This window comes from Desmodus rotundus, chromosome 6 (genome assembly GCF_022682495.2).
Source record: "Desmodus rotundus isolate HL8 chromosome 6, HLdesRot8A.1, whole genome shotgun sequence".
In the NCBI taxonomy this organism is placed as follows: Eukaryota; Metazoa; Chordata; class Mammalia; order Chiroptera; family Phyllostomidae; genus Desmodus; species Desmodus rotundus.
This window is the reverse complement of record NC_071392.1, coordinates 79,175,130-79,200,020: the sequence shown is the minus strand read 5'-3', so window position 1 is coordinate 79,200,020 and position 24,891 is coordinate 79,175,130. Positions and strand designations below refer to the sequence as shown.

Genomic DNA, 24,891 nt, shown 5'->3' with positions numbered 1-24,891 from the left:
AAGTCTCCTGATTCCCTAACTAAACTGGAAGCTCCCGAGAGCCGGCGATTGCACTTTACATTTCTTCTTTATCTCCACTCGCTTTCACCTAGTGACAGCACAAAGTAGGTGTTTAATAAGTCAGCACTTGTCATTTGGCATCATTAGAAGTGGCTCATCTGTGCCACGTCATCGTTGCCACAGTGGATGATCAGGCTTTTACCAGCCTGCCTTAGACTGCGTGTGCCGAGATGAAACGCACAGCGATTTCTGAGCAGGACAGGATCCTTAAGTAGCCTGAAGAAAGCCAGCTGCTTTATTTGAACAGTTAATCTTAAAGGGCCATTTAACTTTCCAAATGAGATAGCCTTGTTTTGCTTCGTTTTCTCCCTAGAACATCTCTAAGCCAGAGCTGCAACACCCAGACAGAACAAGAATTACTGAGGGTAAGAACCTCGAAAACTCCCCGAGAACAGCAGTTCTCTTTCTGCGCTCATCTCGGCGCCGGCCAGCCATCTCGCCGGATCAGCGATTCCGCTGCTCCCAAGAATGATAACTGTCATTTGCTTGGGCTATCAGCCAGCCTTTTCTCTCTTCTTGGTATCTTTTGATGGGACATCCTTCCTCTTCTCTAGCATGTAAGGAAAAGAAATAAATCTGAAGATGCCTTTGTTAGCAAGTGAAGTCAAATACATTTCAGGCAAAGGCAACTCTCCCAAGATCTGAGCGACAGGGCGTTAATGTGGTCTGGTCCCTGTCAGCAGACCCGTCAGAAGTCGTTACCTCCTCCCCTGCGCATCCACCAAGGAGTGGGCCCAGGCAAGATCAACACAGACAGCAGCCAGTCAACGTCTCAAAGTGCGTGCCCACAATGATCCCTGCTTCGTGAACAGTCTAGGTGACAACTGAGATGGTCACCAATTTACCGAGAGAGAAAGTGAATTCAGAACCTGAGTGGAAAACCCAGGGCTCACCCCCGCACTGATGCCGCACGGAAACAGCCTGGCCTGCAGACAAGCTCCCTAGTACCAGGAAACGCTGGTAAACAAGCGTCTTTAGCTGCAATTACTTTCCCATTCAGCAATCCCTCGTAACTCCCCTACCCATGAAAGTAAAGCCTGCCATTCCAGCTTCTTAAAAAAAAGAAAATTAAAGATTTAATTTATTTATTTTTAGAGAGAGGGGAAGAGAGGGAGAAAGAAAGGGAGAGAAACACTGATTGGCTGCCTCCCAAACGTGCCCCGACTGGGACCAGACCCTCAACCCAGGCATGTGCCCTGATTGGGAATCAACCTGGAGACCCTTTGCTTTGAGGGACAACATCCAACCAACTGAGCCACACTGGCCAGGGCCCAGCTTCTTCTTTTTAAACTGACCTCATAACCCAGATACAATAAATGAATTCTTGAAAAGTTGCATCTAAATTAGAATCTGTTCCGAACACATTGTGAGAGACGATGGACTTTGAAGAAAACATTCAGAGTTATAACTGACTTCAGAAAACACAAACTTTGAGATCATTAACGGTTCTAATACAATGTGGTATAAGGCTGGCTGCAGATGATTTCCTGTAGACAAAAGAAAAAAATTCCTTCATTTCTAGCCCCTCTGCACTTTCTCCAAAAGCGGAAGCCTAGCTGACTAGACTACGTAGAAGTTAGTATGTATACAGACACACACATGGCGGGGCAAATGTGGTGTCATAGTTGTTCGTGTGGAAACTAATACAATAACTGATAAACAACAACACAAGAAAAAACTCTGTTTTGCATACTCACAAGTGTAAACCGACGTTTGCCCCACCCCATGTGTGTGTCTAAGATTTCTCTCTCCTGGCTTTGTAGAAATCTAGTTAAGCAGAAACTTCTCTAAGAAAAGGAGCCAACCAGACAAGATCCTACTTTTTCACCCAGACATGAGTATAAAGACATTTGTAAAAATTCAAGTCGATCGTATTATGGGCCTATTCTGTCTGTATATAAAAACCACCTCTCTATACCTCACTTCACAGACTTCTTCATCAACAGTTAGGAAGACAAGTTCCCCCGTGGTTTTACGTCAATGGCGGCACTGCTTACAGACTAATCACAGGCACGAGAAGGTCCAGTTTCTGCTCCCGGCACCATTTAAAGGGAATGTCTGAATGGGCGCTTTTAGAAATTGAACCCTCTTTTAACAAAGCAACTACTTTCCCACCTAATCCATTTCTCTTTCCGTTCAGATTGTCTAAGAATGATATTAAAAACCTACGAACACCACCATGGTAAAGAGCTCAGGGAAGTATTAGAAATTCGCATCTGGGAGGAATAGAGCAGAATCAAAATTTTTATGCCCTGAAACAAATACAGCCACGCATTAACTGTAGACTCTAGATGGCGAGTGGGTGTTCACAGAACAATTTTCTTCAACCTTTTCTGGTACTTAAAATATTTTCACAACAAACTGTGGAAAAGGCATTGCCAGTTCTCATGCTTGTTCTCTAATCATAGTTATCCCAACCAGCTGTTGGTAGAAACTAGTGGAGCTTTCCTTTGAATGGGAACCACTGGTCATGTCTATAGGTGTTTCCTTAGGGTCGCGTCCTTTAGTGCCAGCAGGCTTGCTGAGCGGGGTGGTCCCGGGCGTGCGCATGAGTGACAGCAGTTGTGAAATGAGCAGTGTGCGGGGCAGTTCACCAAGCCCTGCTGAAGGCAAGGTCCGGCCGTGCTTTCCACGCAGTCCGAGAGGCCGTGGGGCCAGTGGCGCTTTCACTTTGTAGGTGCAGGAAGCGAAGCTCAGGGGACGTAAGCGGCTTGGGTTTGTCTGAAGTCGAGGAGCTGATGTGGAGCCGAGCCCATTTCACTGCGTTTCCTACCACGCCATGACGGAATTTACCTGAGTTATTTTCCTGAATGGCTCTGAGAGCCACAACAGAAACGCTACAAGCATTAAGATATATTGAACCAGTGACAGAATTAACAATACAGAAACCAGCAACTTGATAAGACAACTTGAAGGCAGAGATGGATGTTACAAAATCCCAACAGCCCCCATCAGTCAGGAAACGTTTAACTCTCCCAGCTGTCCCGCAGCGCACAGGTGAGTGCGGACAGCCACAGTGCCAAAGCAGCCAAAGACCAGGATGGAAGCATTTTCTACTCTGTCTTCCTGGAGAAGCCCGAAGCGACACTGGTGGTTGGTTACTCGAGACCCCTACTTGTCAGGAAGAGGCCAAGCAGTAGCAGTAGCAAGTAAAATAAAATAATACGTAAAATTCAAAGAAAATCAAAAGTGCAAACTGCAGTAAGTTAGTATTTCTTTAGGTCTAGAGAGACAATGGAGAATCAAATCAGACCAGGAGGCATCTTGACTCTGAGATGCATTTTCATGCAGTGAGACCATTAGCACCTCCTCTGAGTTTAGCAGGGGAAAATCAATTGATCGGCTCTGTTTTCAACTTAATGGTTTCCATGATGACTTCCAGCAGACCTTGAATGGGACTAACCTGGTTATGCTAATGAAAACCGAAAATACTCTGGACCACAAAGCGGAGTGGCAACTGGCCGTGATGCGAACAGCACGCAAACGTGACGTCTGTCACATCGGCACCATCAGCACAGTGCAGTCTGATGAGAACTGTGTGCTGTTGCTGCGGGCCACGCTTCCATGGGGAGCCAGCCGGAGGCTGCTGGCGGCACCTCAGCGTCACCGGAGAGAGGACAGGTTTGGAATTGGCACTAGCCCATCATGACACTGCAGGTAGCAGCACCTACCAGCCTTTAGTGAGGCTCAACTGCAGCCCCAGCAGTCACTCAGCCTACCGACCATTCTGTTGAACCTTGCTGGCACCCAGACTTTAGACCAGGGGTCCCCCACCTCCCTCTTCCCTGTCCGTGGACATCGCTTGCGTTACCACCTGAGCTCCGCCTCCTGTCTCCCCACCCCACTCCAGTCTGTGGAGAATTGTCTTCCACAAAACCAGTCCCTGGCACCAAAAAGGTTGGGGACACCCTGGCCCTAAAAAGGCTGGGGACACCCTGGCTCTATTGCCATAACATTGCTTCTGCCAGAGGGGCTTCAGAGCTAATACAGCAAACTGGATGTATTGTGTTCTATAGAATTGGCTTCGGGTTATTAGCTGTAGTGGGGCAGACAGTGCCTCCCACGCCCAGGTAAATTTTCACACAGACCCTCAGAATGTGACAGTCCTGGGAAACAGGGCCTCTGAAAGTGTAAGTCCAGACCGAGTGAGATAATGTTGGCTTGGGGTGGGCCCTAAGTTCAATGGCAGTGTCCTTATAAGAGCCGGAAAAGGAGAAATAGAGACACAGAGGAGGAGGCAGGTTAAGACAAAGGTAGAGATTGAAGTGATGCTGCCAGAAGTTAGCAAGCACCAGGACCCCCAGGAGGTGGATGAAGCAGGGAAGAAGCCTCCTCTGGAACCCCTGGGAGATGAGGCCCCTGGGCCCCAGAACTGGGAGAGAAGACCACCCCACCGTGTTAGGCCACCTAGTGGGTGGTAACTCATTGTGGTGGCCCTAGGAAACAGACACGGGCTTTACTGGTGATGAACACAACACGCTGCTTCTGCTGCGAACGAATGGTCGGCGGATAAACTCCAGAAAAAGAGAAAGCAGGGGAGACAATGTCATCTGGTGCTGTCACACTAAGGGGGTGGGAGGCACGAGATAGCAGTCACTAGGTGGGTGCTACCGCACAAAGAATGGGAGTGGGTAAACCACATGTTAGAGGTGAGAGGAGACGCACGCTGAAGCGTGGACTCAGTAGGGTCTGGAGTCTGAGAAGGCGAGAGGTAAGGAGCGGGCAACTCTGAAATCGACACATGTGACATGCGGAGAAGGAGGTGTGTTTTACATTCATTATTCCATCTAATCACTAGAAGTGACTCCTATGTTCCTGTGACACACGTTTTATTATTGTTTTATAGAGGAGGAAACAGGTGCGGAGAGGTGAGCAGTTTGGTCCTGGCCACAAAGTTTTCGACTGAAATGCTGGGATTTAAGTCCATTGGCATCTGCTTCTGAGGCTCAGGTATGCAGCTTGGTTCAAGGACCAGAGAGAGCCCGCTCTCACGAACCTGACTGAGTAATGCAGGCCTCAACTATGATTTTTATTTGCATCCTCTCGGGGCAGTGACTGATTCTACGGTGTAGAAAGATCCAGGCTGGTGGCACTAATTTTGGCTGCTTGCTAGGTGATGTCTCACAAAATGCTGATGCCCAGGTCCCACTCCTGGTCCACTGAGCTGCATCTCTGGGCTGGGAGGGGAGCAGCAGCTTCGGCAGAAAGCTCCTGGCTGATTCTGACGGGAACTGTCATGGAGGGCCACTGCTCTACGCCCACAGGTAACAGTGGGAAGTGCAGCTGGCTAGGGTGCCTGTCTTCCGGCTGACTCTACAACCGCCTCACTCCTCAGAGATAATCCGACTGACACAGGGGCAGTGAGGGAAATGGAAATACGCTTTAAATGTTCTGAGAGATTGCTTTCAAGTTTTAACTGCACAACCTCTGTTTTTTCCTCCAATGATGTGGGAATCTGAGCCTCAGCATTAGGAAAGCTGCCTCTGTGTGTGCCAGGAAACGTAGGCTCCTGTGTTTGGAAAGAACTTTGCACAATCCAGAAATGTGCTAGACTAGAAAGCAGCTTCTGCTGCCACTGTAAATATTGTTTTTACAATTCCCGGGCCTGTCTGAAACAAAGCTGCATCGTTTAAGCGACTACCGTTCTCCACCGCGCTATGAGCCCTCAGCGTGACAGCCCATTTCCTGGCCGCCCGCTGGGCGTGGTGGTACTGTGCAAGGCATGCTCCCAGAACTGTCCTCTCCATCAACATCCCCTGGAGGGCGGGTCTGAGCAAAGGTCCCTGGGACCCACCCAGAGTGGGGTGAGATTCAGGAATGGCATCTCCTCGGAGCTCAGGAGCCGCTGGTGCCGACAGTCCCTGGACCACATCCTGTGCGGCGTTGGCACGAGGCAGAGCTGCCTGAACTCTAATGTGCTTGCAAACCAGCTAGAGATGCCGCACTAATGCAGATTCTGACCCAGAGGTCTGATGTTTTGTCCACAGACCACTCTCCAAGCGGCAAGGGTAAAGCATATTCCATCGGGGGCAGGAAAAATCTTTACTTGTACCTTTGGTCAAGCATGCAGATGCCCCTTCAGCAGTTTGACAGGTAAAAGATACAAATCTTAAGCTTTAGCCCCTGCCATTTTTTCCTTGGATGGAGACATTAAAAAAAGGAATAAATTAAATGACACCCCCAAATCCGTATTAAGTAGGAAACTGAGTGGATGCTTCCTGTGTCTGCGGAGTGAGCAATCTGTAGACTCCTGCGGACGCATAAGGCACAAACGAGAGGGTACCCACTCTGGTTGACGGTTTCTTTAGTTCCACATCTGATCGCCAGGAGACCCGACTCAGGAGAAATGAGGAATTTCTCTTAAGAGATTTCCTTATTTTGAATCGGCACGCTTTGTCTCGCAACATGTGGAAGCCATTTAAAAAAAGTGGAATCTCAGGTGGTAAGAGCATGGGGTATGTTCATACCGATAGCATTAGTGGCATTAAGAATGATGACATTTGAATTTAAGCATCGTCAAAAATCTTAAACCCAAGACTGCGAATCTTAAACCGTGAGGAGAAAACATGCACACACATGTCCTTGCACTAAGGAAGCCATTCATTCGTTTTCATTCACTCACCCACTTACTCGATAGCGTGTGAATCTATAGCACAGGCTGCTCCAGGAGCTGGGGACTTCGGAGAGAACCACCCGCAGCAAATATCCAAACTATTCCGTCTGTTGGAAATGCCCTGGGCACTGAGGCCAGAGATGGGTGGCTCTACACTTTCATGTCTCTGTGATTTCCTCTGTGAGGAAATCAGGGCCACAGGCGTCCCTAAGTATGGCGAGGGCCCAGATTCCCCAACCCCAAGCTGCTGTCGATGGATACTTTCATGAAATACAACAGAAATGATTTACTAGAAAAAACATTTTAAACCAAAAAGATATACAAAATACAAATCCCAGCCCAGTTTTTTTATAATGAGCTTCAAGAGACAATGTCCAATCGCTTTAAAGGCTGGGTGCAGGGGAGCGCGCCCTAAATGCTTACTTACAAACGCCGTGCATCTCCTGGCAGACTGGGCGCAAACAGCGTGCGGACCAGCTTGCTCCTCAGGCAGGGCTTTGCGAAGAGCTCCATCAGAGCCGGACTCCTGGTGGGGCGCCCGGGTTTGCACTACAGGGCTAGCACCTGGCCAGCTACGTGCCCAAAGGCAAATTGTTTCATTTCATGACTTCCCAGTCTCCACCCCCGCAAAGCTGTTGTCAACACATAGAACACAAGTCAAACCACATAAAGCATTCAGAATAGTGCGTGGCTCCTGGTAAATGCTCGTGACGTGTTAGCTGCAGTCATTGTTACTATCTACTGCTATGAATGCTGTTACTACTCACTCTTATTACCACTTCCATTGCCACAAGTACTGTGCTGCTGTGTCGTTGGGGGCCAACACCTGAACAGCTGTTTCACCTGTAAAACGGTGCTTGTGTAACTCTTCCCTTCTATCGGCTTCCTTCCCTTCTACGAATTCTGTGCCAAGGAAGTGAAATTACCGATGCAAACGTACATTAGCGCCCACGGCCATGGCCCCTTATATGTGACTATGTGCTGCCCAGATGCCATTTCAGACAGCAGGACAAAGTGTCCTGGGGACCCCTGCACTTGCGCATAGTCATAGGGACGACGGCGGCAGCGACACAGCAGTCCTTCCACTTCCCTGGAGGATGCAGCTGAGCTGACGCTGCCTGACACTGGGTGCCGCCTTGGGGGAGGGCGCCACCTTCTTCCACTCTGCCACCAAGCGACCGTTCAGCAGAGGGAATGACTTCAAATACTTCATGTCACTGAGTACGGCATCTTTCACAAGTACACAGGTTTCTCCAAGCTCCCTTCTTAACCGTTGTTTTGGAAATTCAGCTTAAATTTTTCAGAACTGTTTCTGTTTCTTCAGCTTAGTCACCTACAATTAGCGGGGGATAACAACATCAAAGTAACAGAGAAACACATGTAAGAAACACTGAAACTTGAGCGTGGGAAATTATGTCAGGAAACAGTTTACGGTCATAATAACGCAAGAGAAATGCTCAAGATCGGAAAGGAAAATAACCTTCACTTCATTTGCTTTTAAACCTCGTTAATTAAGTCTGTGGCTCATAAACAAATTTATTGATAAAGTCTGACTATTTTGCATTGTCATAAAATAAAAACTTTCTGAAGACAGAAAAGGGCAACAAAATAACCAAATAAGAAAGCAGGTGTCTTGGTTCTGAAAACACAGCTGGAAATTAGTAACTTCAATGGCCTTAGCTGCAAGAGCCACTCACTCACATGGGATTATCGTATCCTGACAAGGCCAAAGAGGGAACAGGTCAAGCTGGAGTTCTTCTCCAGCCTCAACACGGAGTCACTGATTTAAAAAACAAGCGGGAAAAACAGAAAAACAAAAGGCATATGACATGTACTATGTCACAAACGGCTGGTGACGAGGCTGGAGTGATGTGACAAACACATCGGTAGCCTGGCCAGGGATGGTCACTAACTCGTGTGTGGCCCTGACTGTAGCCAGTCAGTCACGCGTTGTCACGCGCCTTTGCTACTCGAGCTGAAAATGACCGCGCTGAACAAGCTCGCGTCGTCAGCTCTCACATTCACACTGTCGCGCACTGTCGCCTGTCAGTTCAGCACGTGAGCACTCTGAAGCCACTCCGCACAGCACTACAGCACCGCACTTCAAGGTCATGCATGCTGGGAGGTGTTCTGAGAGGGAGGAGGTAGCCATACGGTCGCACGAAAGGAAAATGCCAACAAGTCTGCGTCATCCCCCATTTCTCATCTTCCCCTCGACTCCGCAGGTGTCCACAACTCTCAAAACTTAACTCGCTGTCTCTACCCACACCCCTCTAACTATCCATGCTCCATCCATCCATCCACGAATGTGCATTCATTCAAAAAATTATTTAGTGAGTACCTTCCTGCCGCCTGGTACTGTACGATGCTTTTGGAACTTACATTCCAGTGGGAAAAGACAAGACATATAAGTGAGTTGGAAAATAAATTAACTAATAATTACAGTTGTGTTAAGAAGGAAAAAAAAAATCAAAGTGTTAAAACAGCGACTAACCGGGGAGCTCTGCGTGGGATCCTAACAAAAAAGAGAATCCCATTCAGATGACTCAAAGGGAGAAACGTCAGAGAGGAGACACTCACAGGTGTTGGGCAGCACCGAGAGAAGTGACACAGAGAAAAGTGCCGCCGGAGTCCAGTGAGAGCTGGAGCCGCAGAGCAGGGTCCCCGGGCGGGTGGGGCTGCTCGGAAGGGGTGCACCCATGGCCAGAACCGGGATCCAAAGTGGGGAGGAAGGAGATAAGAACGAACCCAACCCCCTTTTGCTCTCACCGCGCCCCACCCCCCCACTCCCGCCCCACTGCTGCTGGTGCTTCCTAGTGGGAGAGCCTGGGCACAGTCGCCTGGCAAGGGAGCTTTGGTGACATTGTCCTTAGACTTTGATTCTGGTGTGGAGAAGGGGCTGGGGAGACAAGCAGAAGAGGGGGGAATGGAGAAGAACCAGGGAAGGGGACCTATTTGGGTAGGACAGTGAGGAAAAGCGAGAACAGAGGCAACCTGAATGAACCCGTTCCTCGGGGTGAAGCTACAATTCACCTTCTGGGGGAGGCAAATGTCTGTACTCCCAGAATTTCTCAATACCATAGGGGAGTCTGCTCATAAAAAAGGAATGCTCCTATCCAGGACACTTCTCTATGAAAGGTTCAGCATTGCTATTAATTCGAACAAACACAGAAGGAAAACTCAAGAAAGACATAAAAAGGCAGGCAAGGGCACACAATTGATGCAGCTGTGATTCTCTTCCATTGATACAATGTTTCTTTGAAGAGCTCAAGCCTTCCACATTTTGAGATATCCTCCTATCATGCAACTTACATAAAAAATAAAGAAACATTTTTCTCCTAAATGAAGAAATGCCATAAAGATTCAATTACAGGGTAACAGTAGTTAATGTATACCCATAATTTAAACTCCTACTATTTTTGTCTAGTTTTATATTTGCCCTCAAGTCACTGGATAAAATGGATGTAAAATAAGTATCTCAAGCCTATTACTCCACATATCTACTGAGAAATTATTTTATTTCTGTTGCTCAGAAACCATTTCTTTACATAGTTAAAGTAAAATTTTCACTATTAGCAAGATCATCCCTTGAATTAAATGATCTGACTTTTAAAAGCCAGTGTGCTGGTAGGCTCCAATTCGCTGTCACCTGGCCAGGTTCTTCACAGTGGGTCTGCCCTGGATGGGGTCAGGGATTCCCATTGGCAGGTGAGGTGAGGCAGAGAGACTTCCTACCTATAAGTCCTTTGAAGGGCACGTTCCAGGAAAAGAAAGAGAGCTGCCTGCATGTTAATGAGACTCACTGTCCCTGCATTCAAAGCTAGCCACTTTCGTCTTAAATGTCCTAAGGAATTTTCATGATCTCTACATTCGTCCTAAATGTCCCTAATGACTATTTAATCTTGTTTTGTCCCTGATGAATATAAAAGCAGATGGTAGTTCTTCTTCTTTTTTAATTTGTGACTCTTGCCAAGGCCACAGAAACTGCTGATAAAGAGTAAGTTCACAGTCGATCGTTACCTGTAGAAGAGGGCGCTGCACCCCCAGCACCTTCATGGTGTCGGCGTTAGCGAGGATCTTCAAGGGGTCCGATGTCTTCGTGACTCCTTCGATCTCCTTGTTGATCTCCGCCAGAACTTGATTGAGGAAGATGTTTTTGATGTACACAGTGAGAAACTCCCGGAGAGGACACTGTTTGGCTGGGCCGAGCCCCAGGGCATGCTCGATTTCCTGAATAAATCTGCAAGACAGACGGGAACACGGTCGTTAACTGTATCAGGACAACGGTTCCAGTGATAATGACAGAACCCACACGGGTGTCTCTAGATGCTGGCTTTGTCTGTGGACAGGCAGAGGGAAATTCCCAGAATTCTTAACGAGAGCAGATCCTTACTCTGCAATATTCATCTGCTAACATATCTATCTGTAATAGTCATCTCTCTATATAAATATTTATTTTTTAAAACTACAAGTTATTTCACTAATTGAGTAGAAATAGGATGAAATAGTAGAAGACAACTTTTAAACTAGGGTCAAAAAAGGAGATGCAGAAAATATTTTTATAATGCAACAAGTAAATAAGAATGTAAGCAGCAAAGGAAAGCGTGATAAAAGTAAAACAATTATGATGCAACCAGAAGCACACCCCCAAAGACTACACATTTCTCACTGAGATCTTTATATGTGTACATGGAAATGTTGAGAGAGAGAATGAATAAAGGATATGCTTTTAATCTGTGCTGATTCGTGAGTTGGGAGGTTATAAAAAGAGAACAGAATGGGAGGCGGGGGCAAAGAAGGACTGAGGCCTTATCTGTAACGATCTGCTTCCTTTATTAAAAACACTTCCTTTATTAAAAACACTTGAAGCGTATACAGAGGAACGGTAACGACCGTCAAAGCTGGGAGGTGAGTGTTTGTCGTGTTATCCTTTATACTTTTCTGTATTGGAAGTTCCTGCTTTGCATGTTTCTGATATATACGAACTGAAGCTACTTACAGTTTAGCTAATAACATCTGCCCTCCAAAACCCACATTTAAATTCCAGTTACCACAGTATGTTAACGGTGAGTAATGGCATAACGTATAAAGTCTGAGGCTAGCTCTTCAGTTCAGAAACCTCTACATGAGTAATTGATATTCACTGCAATCAATGATCAATCACGTCACTGCTTTCCAAGTGTACTGGTGACTGATCACGGCACATCAGTTATTCAGCTCACGTACAGACAGCAAAGCGTGTGGTGTATTCCTTGTCTCCCAGTGATAAGCTCGTGTGATATTTTACAAAGGATAATTAAAAGAGGGAATTGGCAAAAAAAAGGAAAAAGATAAAAATACAGAAAAAAACTAAAAGTGAGAACAGCGCGGGAGAGTTTGAATTGAATGTAAACGGATTTACAGAAGAAACAGATGACCACAGGACTGCTGAAGCCACCCCCATGTGCGAGGCAGATGCAGCCAGAGTGAAGGTGAACCTGACCTCAATAAAGAAGGTGTTACGGCAAAAAGGACGAAGACGGCCCAGGGAAAGGGTGCCAATGAAAAATTTCACATTGTAAGAACTCTTTGACGTATTTCATGACACTGAAAATCAAAGAATAAACTACTGGCAGTTGCTCCAAACGTTCAGGAAGGCAGGGCATTTCAGCAAAGGCACGGGAGAGAAGCTCCCGGTGTGTGGTGAGGCACGCATCACAAAGAAGGGTGTTCGAACCACGCTCCGCAGGCTCTTAACAAAGAACACAGCACTTCAGTCCTCAGTGTTTCCAATGCCACGGGGGACTAGATATGTTATTAGTTTTATTCTTCATATCTGTATATGTTTGTAAGAGAGTTTTTAGTGCGTTGACAGAAGTTTTGAGTCATGAGACAACTGTGATGTTCCCCGCTGGTTAAGACGGCGTTGCCCGGTAATTTTTCACCGCCCCACAAGGTTATGCAAAGCCAGGGCGGCCTGGTGCTTTAAAATTTTCTCCAAAAAGGTCAAAGGAAAATGAAATCAATCAAGTGAAATAAAGGCAACAAAATAAATGGCTATCTGGGAAGATCTATTTGCAACTTGTATCACAGATGACAGCTAGGAAAAGAGAAATTTGTAGAAAAATGACCAAAGGGTACAAAAAGGCAGTTTACAGTGAAGAAATACAATGGCCATTCAACATAAGAAAATATTCTTAACTTCATTCATAATGAGGGAAATGGAAAGTTAGTTACAGTGAGAAGCCACTTTTACATCCATGCACTGTCCAAATCCCGAAAGTGCGAAAACTCACTTTGTTGGCCTAAGTGTGGACGAGCAAAGAAGCATTTCCCTATGTTGTTGATGGGAGTGGAAAAAAAAACAAGGTGGTACCACCATTCACAATTACAGACGCATTTCCCTCTGACCCAGAAATCCTACTTCCGGGGAAGTTTTCTGATGGCCATATGTGAACATGATTACATAGGTCAGTACAGAATTATTTTAATGGCAAAAGACTAGAAACCATTAAAAAAAAATCCACCAATTAGGGATTCGTCCAGCAAACTGCAGCGCATCTCCACGCGGGCCACCACGCAGCAACCCTGCCCCTCCACACAGGGACGCTTCTGGGGCAGTAACAGGGAAAGACCTCCGGACATACTGTTAAGTGAGGGGGGAAAAAAAGCAAGGTTGAAATCAATTTGTATTTATGACGCTGACTTTTGTGTGAGAACTATAGATCCTCATTAGTTTATTTTAGTATAAAGATGCCCAGGGAAGACTCATAAAAAACAAAAATCAACTACCTGTAAGAAGCAAGGTTGGGGTGGGGTCTAGATGAGGAGTGGGAAGAAGTCTTTTCAGTTATTCCTTTTTTTCAATCATTTGATTTAAAAAAAAACATGAACATATTAGCTACTCAAATAAAATTAAATTAGAAAATATAAAAATCACCTACATGTGTCAGAGGCTATATTTTATAAATTGCTTTCTGATTGGGCCACATTTAAAGCATGGTGTGCAAATGCTCCTTAAGCTTAGCTGTTTAACCTTATAAAGAGTTTCCTTCACTGAATAAATAAATTAATAAATAAATTAATTAATTTATCATGGTTAATTTTGTACATCACCAGTTAAACACTCCATTAGCCTCTGGGGGGGGGGTGTTGGGTGGGAGGGAGAGAGTACATATAGGATAATCATAATGAAAAAGTCATCCAAAGAATGCAGGGAAAATGTAGAAATTGAGAAGTGCTGAGAAACATAATGAGGCTTTTTTAAAAAGATTTTATTTATTTACTTTTAGAGAGAGCGGATGGGAGGGAGAAAGACAGGGACAGAAACATCAATGTGTGGTTGCTTCTCACACACCCACTACTGGGGACCTGGTCTGCAACCCAGACATGTGCCATGACTGGGAATGAAACCAGCAACCCTTTGGTTCGCAGGCCTGCGCTCAATCCACTGAGCCACACCAGGCAGGGTTTGAGGCTTCTTAACTGATGTTATCCTCATGGAGAGAGAAATGAAAGCATGACCTAAAACAAAATACAACAAATCTTTAAGAAGAGAGTGAATGAGAGAAGGTGGGTGATGAAGAAATAAAACCAGACAGTTATCATGGCCATAACTAAGACCTCCAAATTCTACATCCTACTGTGTTGACCCCTCCTCATGTCATCGAACACTCTAGAGAAATCACCCACCCAGGTGCACACTGGGGTCCTTGGTCCACCTTTGAAAGAGAACCAGTTATTTATTTGCTAACGAGTAAATACATTTTATTATTTTTTAATTTATAGGAATCAATCATCAGATTCCCTCTTTATTATTTTCAATGGGACTTAAGAGAATTTTCTGAGGAGTACTTATTACATTTTCAAAATCTTTAACACTAGAACATTTTTAGTAGTTAACCTGCTCCTGAAGAGTGGCAGAAGGCTCTAAATTATCCTCGCTTTCTTTTTCCTTTTGTCCTAGCCCCTTACTTGCCCTTGGTGTCCCTGAAACATGAAACCGTTCGGAGCCCCACGGAGGCTGAAGGATTTCTTTCAAGCACAGACCATTCATTCCCTGAAGCACACACATCAGTCTCAAATGACACACCCAGGTTGACGCTGTCTTCTCTAACTCGAGGGGACCCATCCAACATGCTTCCAAATCTGCTTTCAGAGCCGTGGGGGCCCTTGCTGTGTAGAAGGTGCGAAACATGGGGGAGAGAGTGGAAGAGAAAAATTAGAGCTGTCTCATCAGCCTTGCTTTTTCACGCTCGTCAAAAGTGGGTAGCAGTTACATTAAAGAGGCAAACTGCTCTTTCTTGGGCAGGAAGGACACAGAGTAAGTCCTTTCCTAGGCATCCTGGAGGAGGTAAACCAGATGCCTGGTCACTGCGAGGAGGAATACTTTAGGGAGGCAGAGGGGGCAGGCACAGAATTGAGAGTAGATATTTCTGAGCCCGAATCTTGAATGTACGGTCTTGGGCAGGTTATTCAGCCTCTCTTCACCTTACTTTTGTGTTCTGTAAAGTGGATACGATAACACATGGGACTGTTCTGATGATTACATGAAGAAGGAAACGTGAAGCACTCAGCAGAGCGGTGGGCACACAGCAACTGCTACGGAAGTGGCAGCTAATGCTATTTGTGTAACTGACCAAAGCCCCATGTGGCCAGGGGCCAAGTATAAACTGCCCAGGCTGTATTCTCAGTGCATGGTACCGGACAGCACATAGTAGGCTCTCAGGAAGTATTTGGTATAGAAAGTGTTAAAAAAATAATTGACAGATCCTTTCACTTCAATCCATAGTTCCTGAAACTAGGGCATGTCCTTGCTGACAAATAATGTCCTTTTCCCAAGAATTTGGACTAGAGGTCCAAATAAAAACATTAAAAAAAAAAGAGTGAAAGAAAAATCATCCCATGCCTCCACCACCCCAATGTTAACGGTTGCCTCTCACTGAAAGGGCATTCAGCAGTCCCTGCCAACGTCCCACATCGTTTTTTGCTCTGCACAATTCAGCTGTTCACACCGCTTTACATTCTGCCCTTTCGCAGAGTGTTGGAGAGCCATTCGTTCCCTCCTGAGAATGGGCACGGCATCATTAAACCGAAACCTCATTGAGGAAGCACCGGTGCTGCCTCCTGGTTTCACTATAGATAATCCCACAGTGAACATCTTCATTCTGTTTCTGCTGAATTATTTCCAAGAGTTACCGGAGCAGTTCGTTCCTCATCGTTTTTCATGGGCGAGCCTGTATTTTATTTCCCTGAGATTCCCACAGACTACTGCATGGCTCCTTTCACCTACCAAGTACTTTAAACACGGCCTATTGAACGGGAGGCCAGAGAGAGTCAGGATGGAGAGGAGATGCATCAAAAAGCCCAGCTTTTCCACCAGGGCTCCCAATTTGCTCCAGAGAAGTAAGAAAGCGCTGCATTTCTAACAGTGAAAAGAATCTCATTAGGAAAGAAAATGCTTCACTTCAAAGTGAAGATGAGCACAGATGGAACCCTGTTAAAAGGGTATCATCTCATCTCATCTCATCTGCTGAAGGGCTCTCACGTGAGGGCTTCCTCTCTCTGTAAGCGGTGAGGAGGCAAGCGCAAAGCCCAGGCGCACATCTGCGGCGAGGGGGCAGTGAGGCTCAAAGCAAAGGATCTACATAATGCTGTAGGCAGAGCATCCAGTTACGGGGTTTGGAGGAATCTGATTCGGCCAGCCTCCTGAACCCAAGGTTGTGAAGTAGGATAAACCAAGAAACAAATGAGAGTAGGCCGTGGGTTCTCACTGCCCTTGGATGTCCGAAGCATGGATCTCGCTTCCTACACGCTAATGTTGCTATTTGTAAATATTTAACCCAAGATTTTCTTTTCAGAATATCATCAACCAGGGGGCCTCCTAAAATATACACACAAGGAATACTAACATTTAAAATTTACTCTTTTCTTTTTACTCCTCCCTGGAGGACATGTTTATTGATTTTTGAGAGAGAGGGGAAGAGAGAGAGACAGAGAGAGTGAGAGAGAGAGAGATGTTGATGTGGGAGAGAAACATGAATCGGTTCCTCTTGGACACGCCTTAATTGGGGATTGAACCTGCAACCCAGGTGTGTGCCCTGACCAGATAGAACCTGAAACCTTTTGGTGTGCAGGATGACGCTCCAACCCACTGAACCACCCGGCCAGGGCCCCTCTTCCTTATACAGGTATGTGTCCTTTGGAAATGCATACACGAGCACACTCTATATTTACCCAGGATTTTCTTTTTTTCTTTTTTTTTTTGAGAGTAATCAATACATTTTATTGGACTGAGAAATACATTTTGTTCTTTACCCAGGATTTTCTAAGTTTTCCATCTTGATTTGATTTGTATCCAGAGAAGTTATAAACTAATTAAAATTTTGCACAAGCTTCCCCAGCCCTTGCTTAACCCAGCCTCTCCATCGCAACTTCTCTTTCACTGCGAAGCTCCACCCCTTCTATTTCATCTCGCCAGGAATTGGAGCTGCTACCAGCTGGAAATCGCCTTGAACACACAGGGCCTTTACTGCATTTCAGAAGCTGCAATGACATTCACTCATCTGAATGAAAACAATTGCTCACAGTAAACACGTATGTCTTATGGACACGCCCTAATGAATTTTTTTCAGTTCTATGGCCAACGCTGTCATTTATAGAGGAGAACACAGCGCCGCTTCCCTGTTATTCTTGCCCAAAGCACGTAATTTGAATACAATCATGGGGATACATCATCCTTCCGTAAAATCCAAATACAAACTCAATAGTGCAAATTTCAGGAAAATCAAATTCACAGTTCTGGCTTTTGGAGCATAGCGAATTCATTCATGTCTCTCCCACGAACAGTGTGTCAGTGTTTATTGCTAACTATCTATAGCAGACAAGGCACAATTTTAATTCCTCTCACTTTGATACTTCCCGAATTTGTTGTATGTTATCACCCATGCTTTGGCGGTGCAGGCAGAATAACGCACAGAAACCATTCACCTGAAAGGCACGGGGAGCCTTCTCCTGACCGTATGCATTAAAACCAGCAGGAATGTGAGATTTACCGCCCCCCCCCCCCCCCCCCCCCGCCTTCTCTGTGCTGTGGGTCTCTCAGCATATTGGTTCCACTCATCTCTGATCCAGCACTGAGTCTGCAGAGATGGGCCAGGCTGACTTCTACGGAAAAGCTCCAAGTCTCTCCTACTGCACAATAGCTTTAAAAACATTTTGGGAAATCTGAACCATCTTCGTCCCATTGTTTTAGCCCCAGGTTCCTACGTGAACGGTTGCATGATACTTATAGGCCTGCAGAAGCTGTGCTTAACTGTTAGTCAAGTATACTCCAGGTTAAGACCCCACGGCCCATCACACTGTGCAGCTCTCTACTGGCACATTTAAAACATGCACATTTACTAATGTCACATGACCCAGATACTCAAAATGTATACATCAAAAACTTAATTAGCAATAAACACCAATGTGCTATTCATGAGGGAGACACGAACTCTTGTGCTACAAAAGAGAGAAATCAGAAGTTGAATTTTCTGAAATGTGCACCTTTGATTTTGTGTTTTATGGAGACAGTGCAAAGAGCAGCAGTAACCGCAACCCTCTAGCACGAATGACACGTGAGTTAGAAAGAGAAAATAAAATTCCATTTCCCCTCGTATCCAGTGAATAGAAAGAGTCTTCGGACACAGAAAGCACGGAACACTGAGTGCGAAATGCAGAGCTTCCCTGGGCGGCGTGGGCCTATGTGAGAAGACCCCAGGCAGTGCTAATCATAATACTGGAGCTGCTGATGACACGTTTTGTGCCTCGCTCTGTGGGGAAGGGGGGACTTTTATGAGTATACTCAGAATCCCTGCCACGCTGGACTTAGATGGAAAAAAAACACCCTGTAACGCATAATGAAAGTCTCTGCCAGACATGAGCCCATCCTTGCACAAAGGATTGTTAGTTGTACTCAGGGAAATGGGTCTTTGGAATCAAACTCAAGTGATGTCACACCAAAGGCCGGAAACAACTCAGGGTGCAGAAAGAGGCCGCCCAGCAAGCACGGCTCCTTTAAGACATTTCTCACTCAGGTACTCTCAGACACGACGCTGGAGGCACAGAGCAAACCAAAGCAACTTGGGCAAAGAAGGAAAGAAGCCTCAGAGGAGTTGGCTGGAGATATAGTCAACCTGCTTGGATTATCTGACTTGAAAAAGATCATTTAGACTCATTCAGAAACAGCAGCAACAGGCATATTTAGGTCCATTAGTCAGTGAAACATGAAAACCAAAGAAAAATCCATAAAGGTTAATGCACATTTGAAGCGCATTTGCCTCTTAATGCCTGGGAGTAAGTCATTGGCACAGCCGGAAGAGGCTCCCCCAACGGTCTGTGATTGTTCACGCTGAAGGTTAACTGCTATCTGTGCCTTTTGTATGTAAAGATTTTCTGAGTAAAAGTGCAAAATAAGCTCATCATGGCAGAGCCCAATCATGTCCTCAACCCATAACCCTAGGAGACAATTTACTGAACTAACAAAATAAAGAAAGATTTGGGTGCTCTTGTTTGTAATGAGTGAAATTCAGGCCTAGGACTATAGGAGAAAAGAGGTAAGAGTCATTAAGTAAAGGAAGTAAAGAATATTATCTACAAAATTTGAACTCCGTGGTTAGTGAACAAATTTAACTAGGAAAAAATCTTATGATGAGTATATTGCAAGTGATTTTGACTACATTTAAGTGTTTCCTCCAGACTGAAAAGCACTTTAGGTAAAATAAACTAAGCCTCTTGAAAATGACAGCTGTTTAATTTTTTTAATCACATGAGTTGGAAATTGACATAATTCAAGATCTAATCCTTCATATCAAGCAATCTTTATGAACCAAAAATGCATACAAGTAAATAAATATGGATTATGGATCTGAAACTCAAAGACAAAATGATAATTCTCTTTTTCTGACAGTCTTGGGATTCTGTTTTCAATCTTTGTATTCATCTTATTTAAAGTAAAATAACTTCTCTATATTTTTGTTCTAAAAGATACGGCTTTCAGAAAAATTTCCAAGAAAAATTGTAACCTATAAAGTGTCTATCATATTACCTGAAACTTATATGTAATGCATTAAATAGATTTTGTTTCAGGTGTTCCACATTTGTTTGGCCTTTAGATATTCTAACGCGGGACACAGGACAACCTGGCAGGTCTCCTACCTGTTACTATGTCACTAGGGGCTGTATTCGTAACTGCTCACGTTTACTGAGCTCTTACCATGCCCCGATTGAAGAGCTTTATGTGGATTACTTTGTGCAATTCTCACAATAACTCTGTGAGGCCTGTGCAGTTACTATCTGCATTTTACGTATGCTGAAACTGAGCAAGTGAGCAAATAACATCAATAGCTGCCAGTTTCAGTAACTTACAATATGCCAGCACTATTTTAAGTAATCACCACGCTTTGCCTCACTTGTTCCTCACAACACTATGAAGTAAAGGACTACCCCCCACCACATTTTGTTGAATTTATTGGGGTGACTCTGGTTAACCAAATTATACAGGTTTCAGGTGCACGATTCCACAACACAGCATCTGTACACTGTATGGGTGAGCTCACCACCCCAGGTCAGGTCTCCGTCCATCACCACTCGTCCCCCTTTGCCCCCCTTTACCCTCCTCCACCTCCTCCCTCAGCAATCACCACACTGTTGTCTGTGTCCATGAGTTTTCTCTCTTTTTTCTTCTTTGCTCAATCCCTTCATCCCCCAGTCCCTCCTCCCACCCCCACTGACAGCTGTCAGCCTGCTCGCTCCCTATGGGTCTGTCTCTATTTTGCTTGTTAGTTCAGTTTGTTCATTAGATTCCATATGTAAATGAAATCATATGGTACTTGTCTTTCTCTGACTGGCTTATTTCACTTAGCATAATGCTCTCAGGTCCATCCATGCTGTTGCAAAGGGTAAGTTTTCCTTCTTCTTTATAGCCAAGTAGTATTCCATTGTGTAAATGTACCACAGTTTTTTATCCACTCATCTACTGATGCATACTTGGGCTGCTTCCACAGAGGCATCCAACAAGAGGATACAACCCTTGTAAACATTTATGCACCCAACACAGGGGCACCTAAACGTGTGAGGCAAATCTTGATGGACATAAAGGGAGAGACTGACAGAAATGCAGTGATAGTTGGGGATTTTACCATTCCACTGACATCGACCTTCCAGACAGAAAATCCACAAGAAAATGGTGGCCTTATTTGACACACTAGATCAGATGGATTTAATTGGTATCTTCTGAGTATTTCATTCCAAAGTAACAGACTATACATTCTTTTCACGTGCACATGGAATGTTTTCTAGGATAGACTACATGATAGGACACAAAACAAGTCTCAATAAACTGAAGGCTGCAATTATACCAGTATCTTCTCTGACCATAATGGTATGAAACTAAGAGTCAATCACAAGAGAAAAAAAAAAACTGGAACACACACAAAGACACGGAGGCTAAATAGCATGTTACTAAACAATGAGTGAGTTAACAATGAGATCAAGGAGACATCGAAAGGTACCGTGGAACAAGTGACAATGAGAGCACAACAACCCCAAATGTGTGGGACACAGCAGAAGCAGTCTTACGGGGAAAGGCACAGCATTACAGGCCTATCTCAAGAACCAAGACAAGTCTCAAATAAATAATCTAACTTTATACTTAAGGGAACTTGAAAAAGAACAACAAAGCCCATTGTGAGTAGAAGGACTTTTCTAATCGTCACTTGAAGAAGACATGAAGGCATACAAAGGTTAAGTTCTTTCCCAAGGTCATATACAGCTACTAAACGATGGGGCCAAAATGTGAACTTGGGCAGTCAGCTGCAGAGGCCATGCTGCAACGTGCTGTTCTAACACTGCTGCCTGCCAAATGTTCGCTCTTCGGGTTAGGACTCTTGAGCGGGGCTGGCAAGGGGCGGGACAATCAACAGAAGTCCACGTGCAAAGTCCTGATGTAGGAGAACCTTATGTGGACTGAGAGGGCCGTCATATTGCTAAATACAAGATATGTGAATATGCAAAAGACTGAATTATTTCTCTTGAAATATAATAAGTCTTACCCAAGACCCTGACTTCTTTCCCCAAGCTCCTGTCCTGTATTTTTAATCACTTGTTAGACACTTTCAACTGGACGTCATCTAACTCTGATGATTCAAACCGTCTAAACGGAACTCTTCTCAGCTGCCCTCCCACTATCACTTCAGTCCTCTCCAATGGTCCCCATTTTTGTACTGAGGCTTAAACTTGAAAATCTTTCATTTCTTCTTACACTCAGCCTTGCTATTCATGTGAGAAGCCAGAGACATTCTCACTGTATTTTTCATGTATGTGCATTCACTCACTGTTCATCCCTTCACTTACGTAAGCCGTCTTTATGGAGTGTCTACCTTCTGCTGTGTGCTGTTTTGGTCTAAAGTGTCCACCCACAGGGAAAGGCTCATGCCCCAGGGCCTACCGTTCACACAGCACATGCCCCAAGGTGCCACCTCCGTCAGCTCATGCTGGAGCTCCATCGGGAACATCCAGCACCACAATGCAGGCTTTCATTAAATGAGACGATGTGGATGCACGGGCAGAGCGTAATTGAAGATAATTTCTTTCCCAGGCCTCCCTGAAATAATCTAACTCACTGTTCACTTTTAATCCCTTCTTCCTTACGTTCACCTAACACACAGCCATTATTGAATATATTAAGCCCACTAATGCATAGAATATATAACTACTTGCCCTATTCTTATTGCCTCCAGGCCTTTGCACATGCTGGCTTATTTTCCTAGAACATTCTCCCCAAACATGGCTTCCCCACAGTCGCTTTCTCCAGGAGGTCTTCCCCCGAGTCTCCACTGAATGCCCTTTCACTCTGCTCCTGCCACTCCCCAGGCCCACGGAAGGAGAAGGAATGTGCCTTGTTCCTTGTAGCCAGTGTTTGGTACGTAGGAGGGATCAAGAATTAAGTCCAACATATTTCCATGTAGCCAGTCAGCACACTTTGCTTTCTGTGTACTCCCTACATTAAAATAAAGAATCCCGTGTATTTTCTCATGATACCTCTGTGGTCTCCTTCTAACCCAGGTGTTTCCTAAACTGTGGTAATTAAAGCTAGAGTGGAGGCTTGGGAACTGTCATTTTCACCAGAACCTTCCTTCAAGGACCCATTCAAACAAAGCTCACTCCCTCATTGAGTTCTCCCTGGCCTCTGTAAACGCCTTTGTAAGTTTGAGCCTTTGTAAATTTGAACCGCTTGACTTCCTTACGCAGCACTAGCCACCTCCCCTGCCCCTTGCCCGGCTACCGTGCTCTGCATCACACACACGGAGCACTTAGCACCGTGTCAAGTACAGCGGACTCAGTTAATGAATGCTTTAATAAATGAAAATATTATGTTTCTATCACAAATTATTTAGGCTTGTCTTGAAAGGCCAGTGCTTTTCAAAAGGGTTACACTGCACATTTTAAAGCTATGTTTTCGAGAATAAACATGGCTGGCTAAACAAAGTGAAAAACGAAGAGAGAGTGGAAGAATGAATGAAAAGGTTGAGAGTCAAATGATGCAAGCACTGTGTTAAATGTATCAACACGGCAGTTTTGGGAGACCCATTAGCAAATGAAAACCCGTTCACAGCCTTGGTAATGTGAAATTCAGTGAGTGTGGCCGAAGCTGAATATTTCTCGGGCATCAACCACAGGAGTCACAGACTGGGGGTAGCTCGTATGGCAAAAACAAGAATTGTGAGCCTGCTGGGAACAAATCACAGTATTTTTGCTGGAGGAGACAGGCTGGCCAGTGGGCCCTCTCCTTCACTGTTCCTCAGCAGCAGAGATTTCATTATACTTAATAAATGAATGCCTTGGAAAACAGTTTGAATTATCTCTAATGAGCCTATTTGGCAGCTAACCTTGTTTCTGAACTTAGCTTATGGCTGTTTCTTATGCCAGGCTTGTGCTTATTGTCACTTGGCTAACTACAAGCTGAATGCACAGCACCCTAAGGAAAAGTACCTGGAAAACAGCAAGAGACCTCCTCGTCCACAAGTACGACAAGTGCGAGTCACAGACATCGCTTGCGCCCTGAACTTTTCTTTGATCGCCTTTATGCGCATACTTGACCAGTTCAATTAAAGCCACGATGATCTTCTCACATCACCGTGGGTTCTGTTCTCTCCTCCCACATCCATACTTTCCCAGACCAGTATCTGTAATTATCTTGCAACAATATTCACAAGTTACTTCCATAATGGCTTAAAGTTCTCCTCAAATTTACCTCCCACGGGGCTCTTTCCTACTGGAAGGAGACTACGGGCTCTCCTGGCAGCACGCTTGGCCACCTGCTGCCACTTCGCCCTCTCAGGGTTTCCGCGGGGCCGCTGGGCCACGGTAACGTCAGCGTCCTTCGGAAAGTGAACCCATCTCAGCCAGATGCGCCTGTCATGGTCCTGCTTTCCTTCCAGGGGCCTCGCAGTCACTTCCTACTTCAGAGTTAGTTTCACAAATAGGTCTGCTTACCACCTGGGAAGACCTTCTAATTCTTACCATTCCACTTTATTCACATTTTCATATCCTCTGTGAGGCTAAAAGAAATTCTGCTAACAGATTCACAGACACGGTGAAACAAAGTGAGGGCTGTCTGAGGGGGAGAGAGGGGAAAGGGCGAAACGATGGAGTGGAGGAGCAGGTACAAGCTTCCAGTGACAGAGCACACGGTGACGGAAGGAGACGTGACTTCAGGAGGTGGGCACATAGTGCAGTATGCCGGTCATGCACCATAAAAATGTGCACTTGAAACCTACGTAATCTTAGGAACCAGTGTCACCCCCGTACCTTTCATTAAAAATAATAAAATAAATCACGGGGATGTAATATACAGCCTGGGGAAGATAGTCAACAACAACATAATAATCTTGCACGGTGAAAAAAATCATGCTAACTGATCTGAACGAGGGAAAAGTATAATTATATCTGTATACGGAATAAAAGAGAAAATAAAGCCTCCTATCTAACTGATTACTCGTAGGTGAGTATCTGTCAATTGGATAGGCGTTAGATTGATGGAATATACAACATTTTCAAACAAAAACTAGATTCCATAAAGGAATTTCTATTACAGTATCGTCAGTTCCCACTGAACAGATATTCCTCTGGATTACACTGCAGACAAACACCTGAGACTCAGAGGGCAGCTGCCCAGCAACCGGCCTCTGCATTCAGGT

At 45.1% G+C, this 24,891-nt stretch overlaps 1 protein-coding gene across 1 annotated transcript in view; it reads right to left on the bottom strand.

Annotated features, from left to right (window-relative positions):
• Positions 1-24,891, bottom strand: part of EXOC4 (exocyst complex component 4) — a 672,527-nt gene that overhangs the window by 185,086 nt on the left and 462,550 nt on the right. Inside the window, exon 11 of the mRNA XM_024554980.4 lies at positions 10,694-10,913. Coding sequence (XP_024410748.1) covers positions 10,694-10,913 — 220 coding nt within the window. The remainder of the gene's footprint in view (positions 1-10,693; positions 10,914-24,891) is intronic.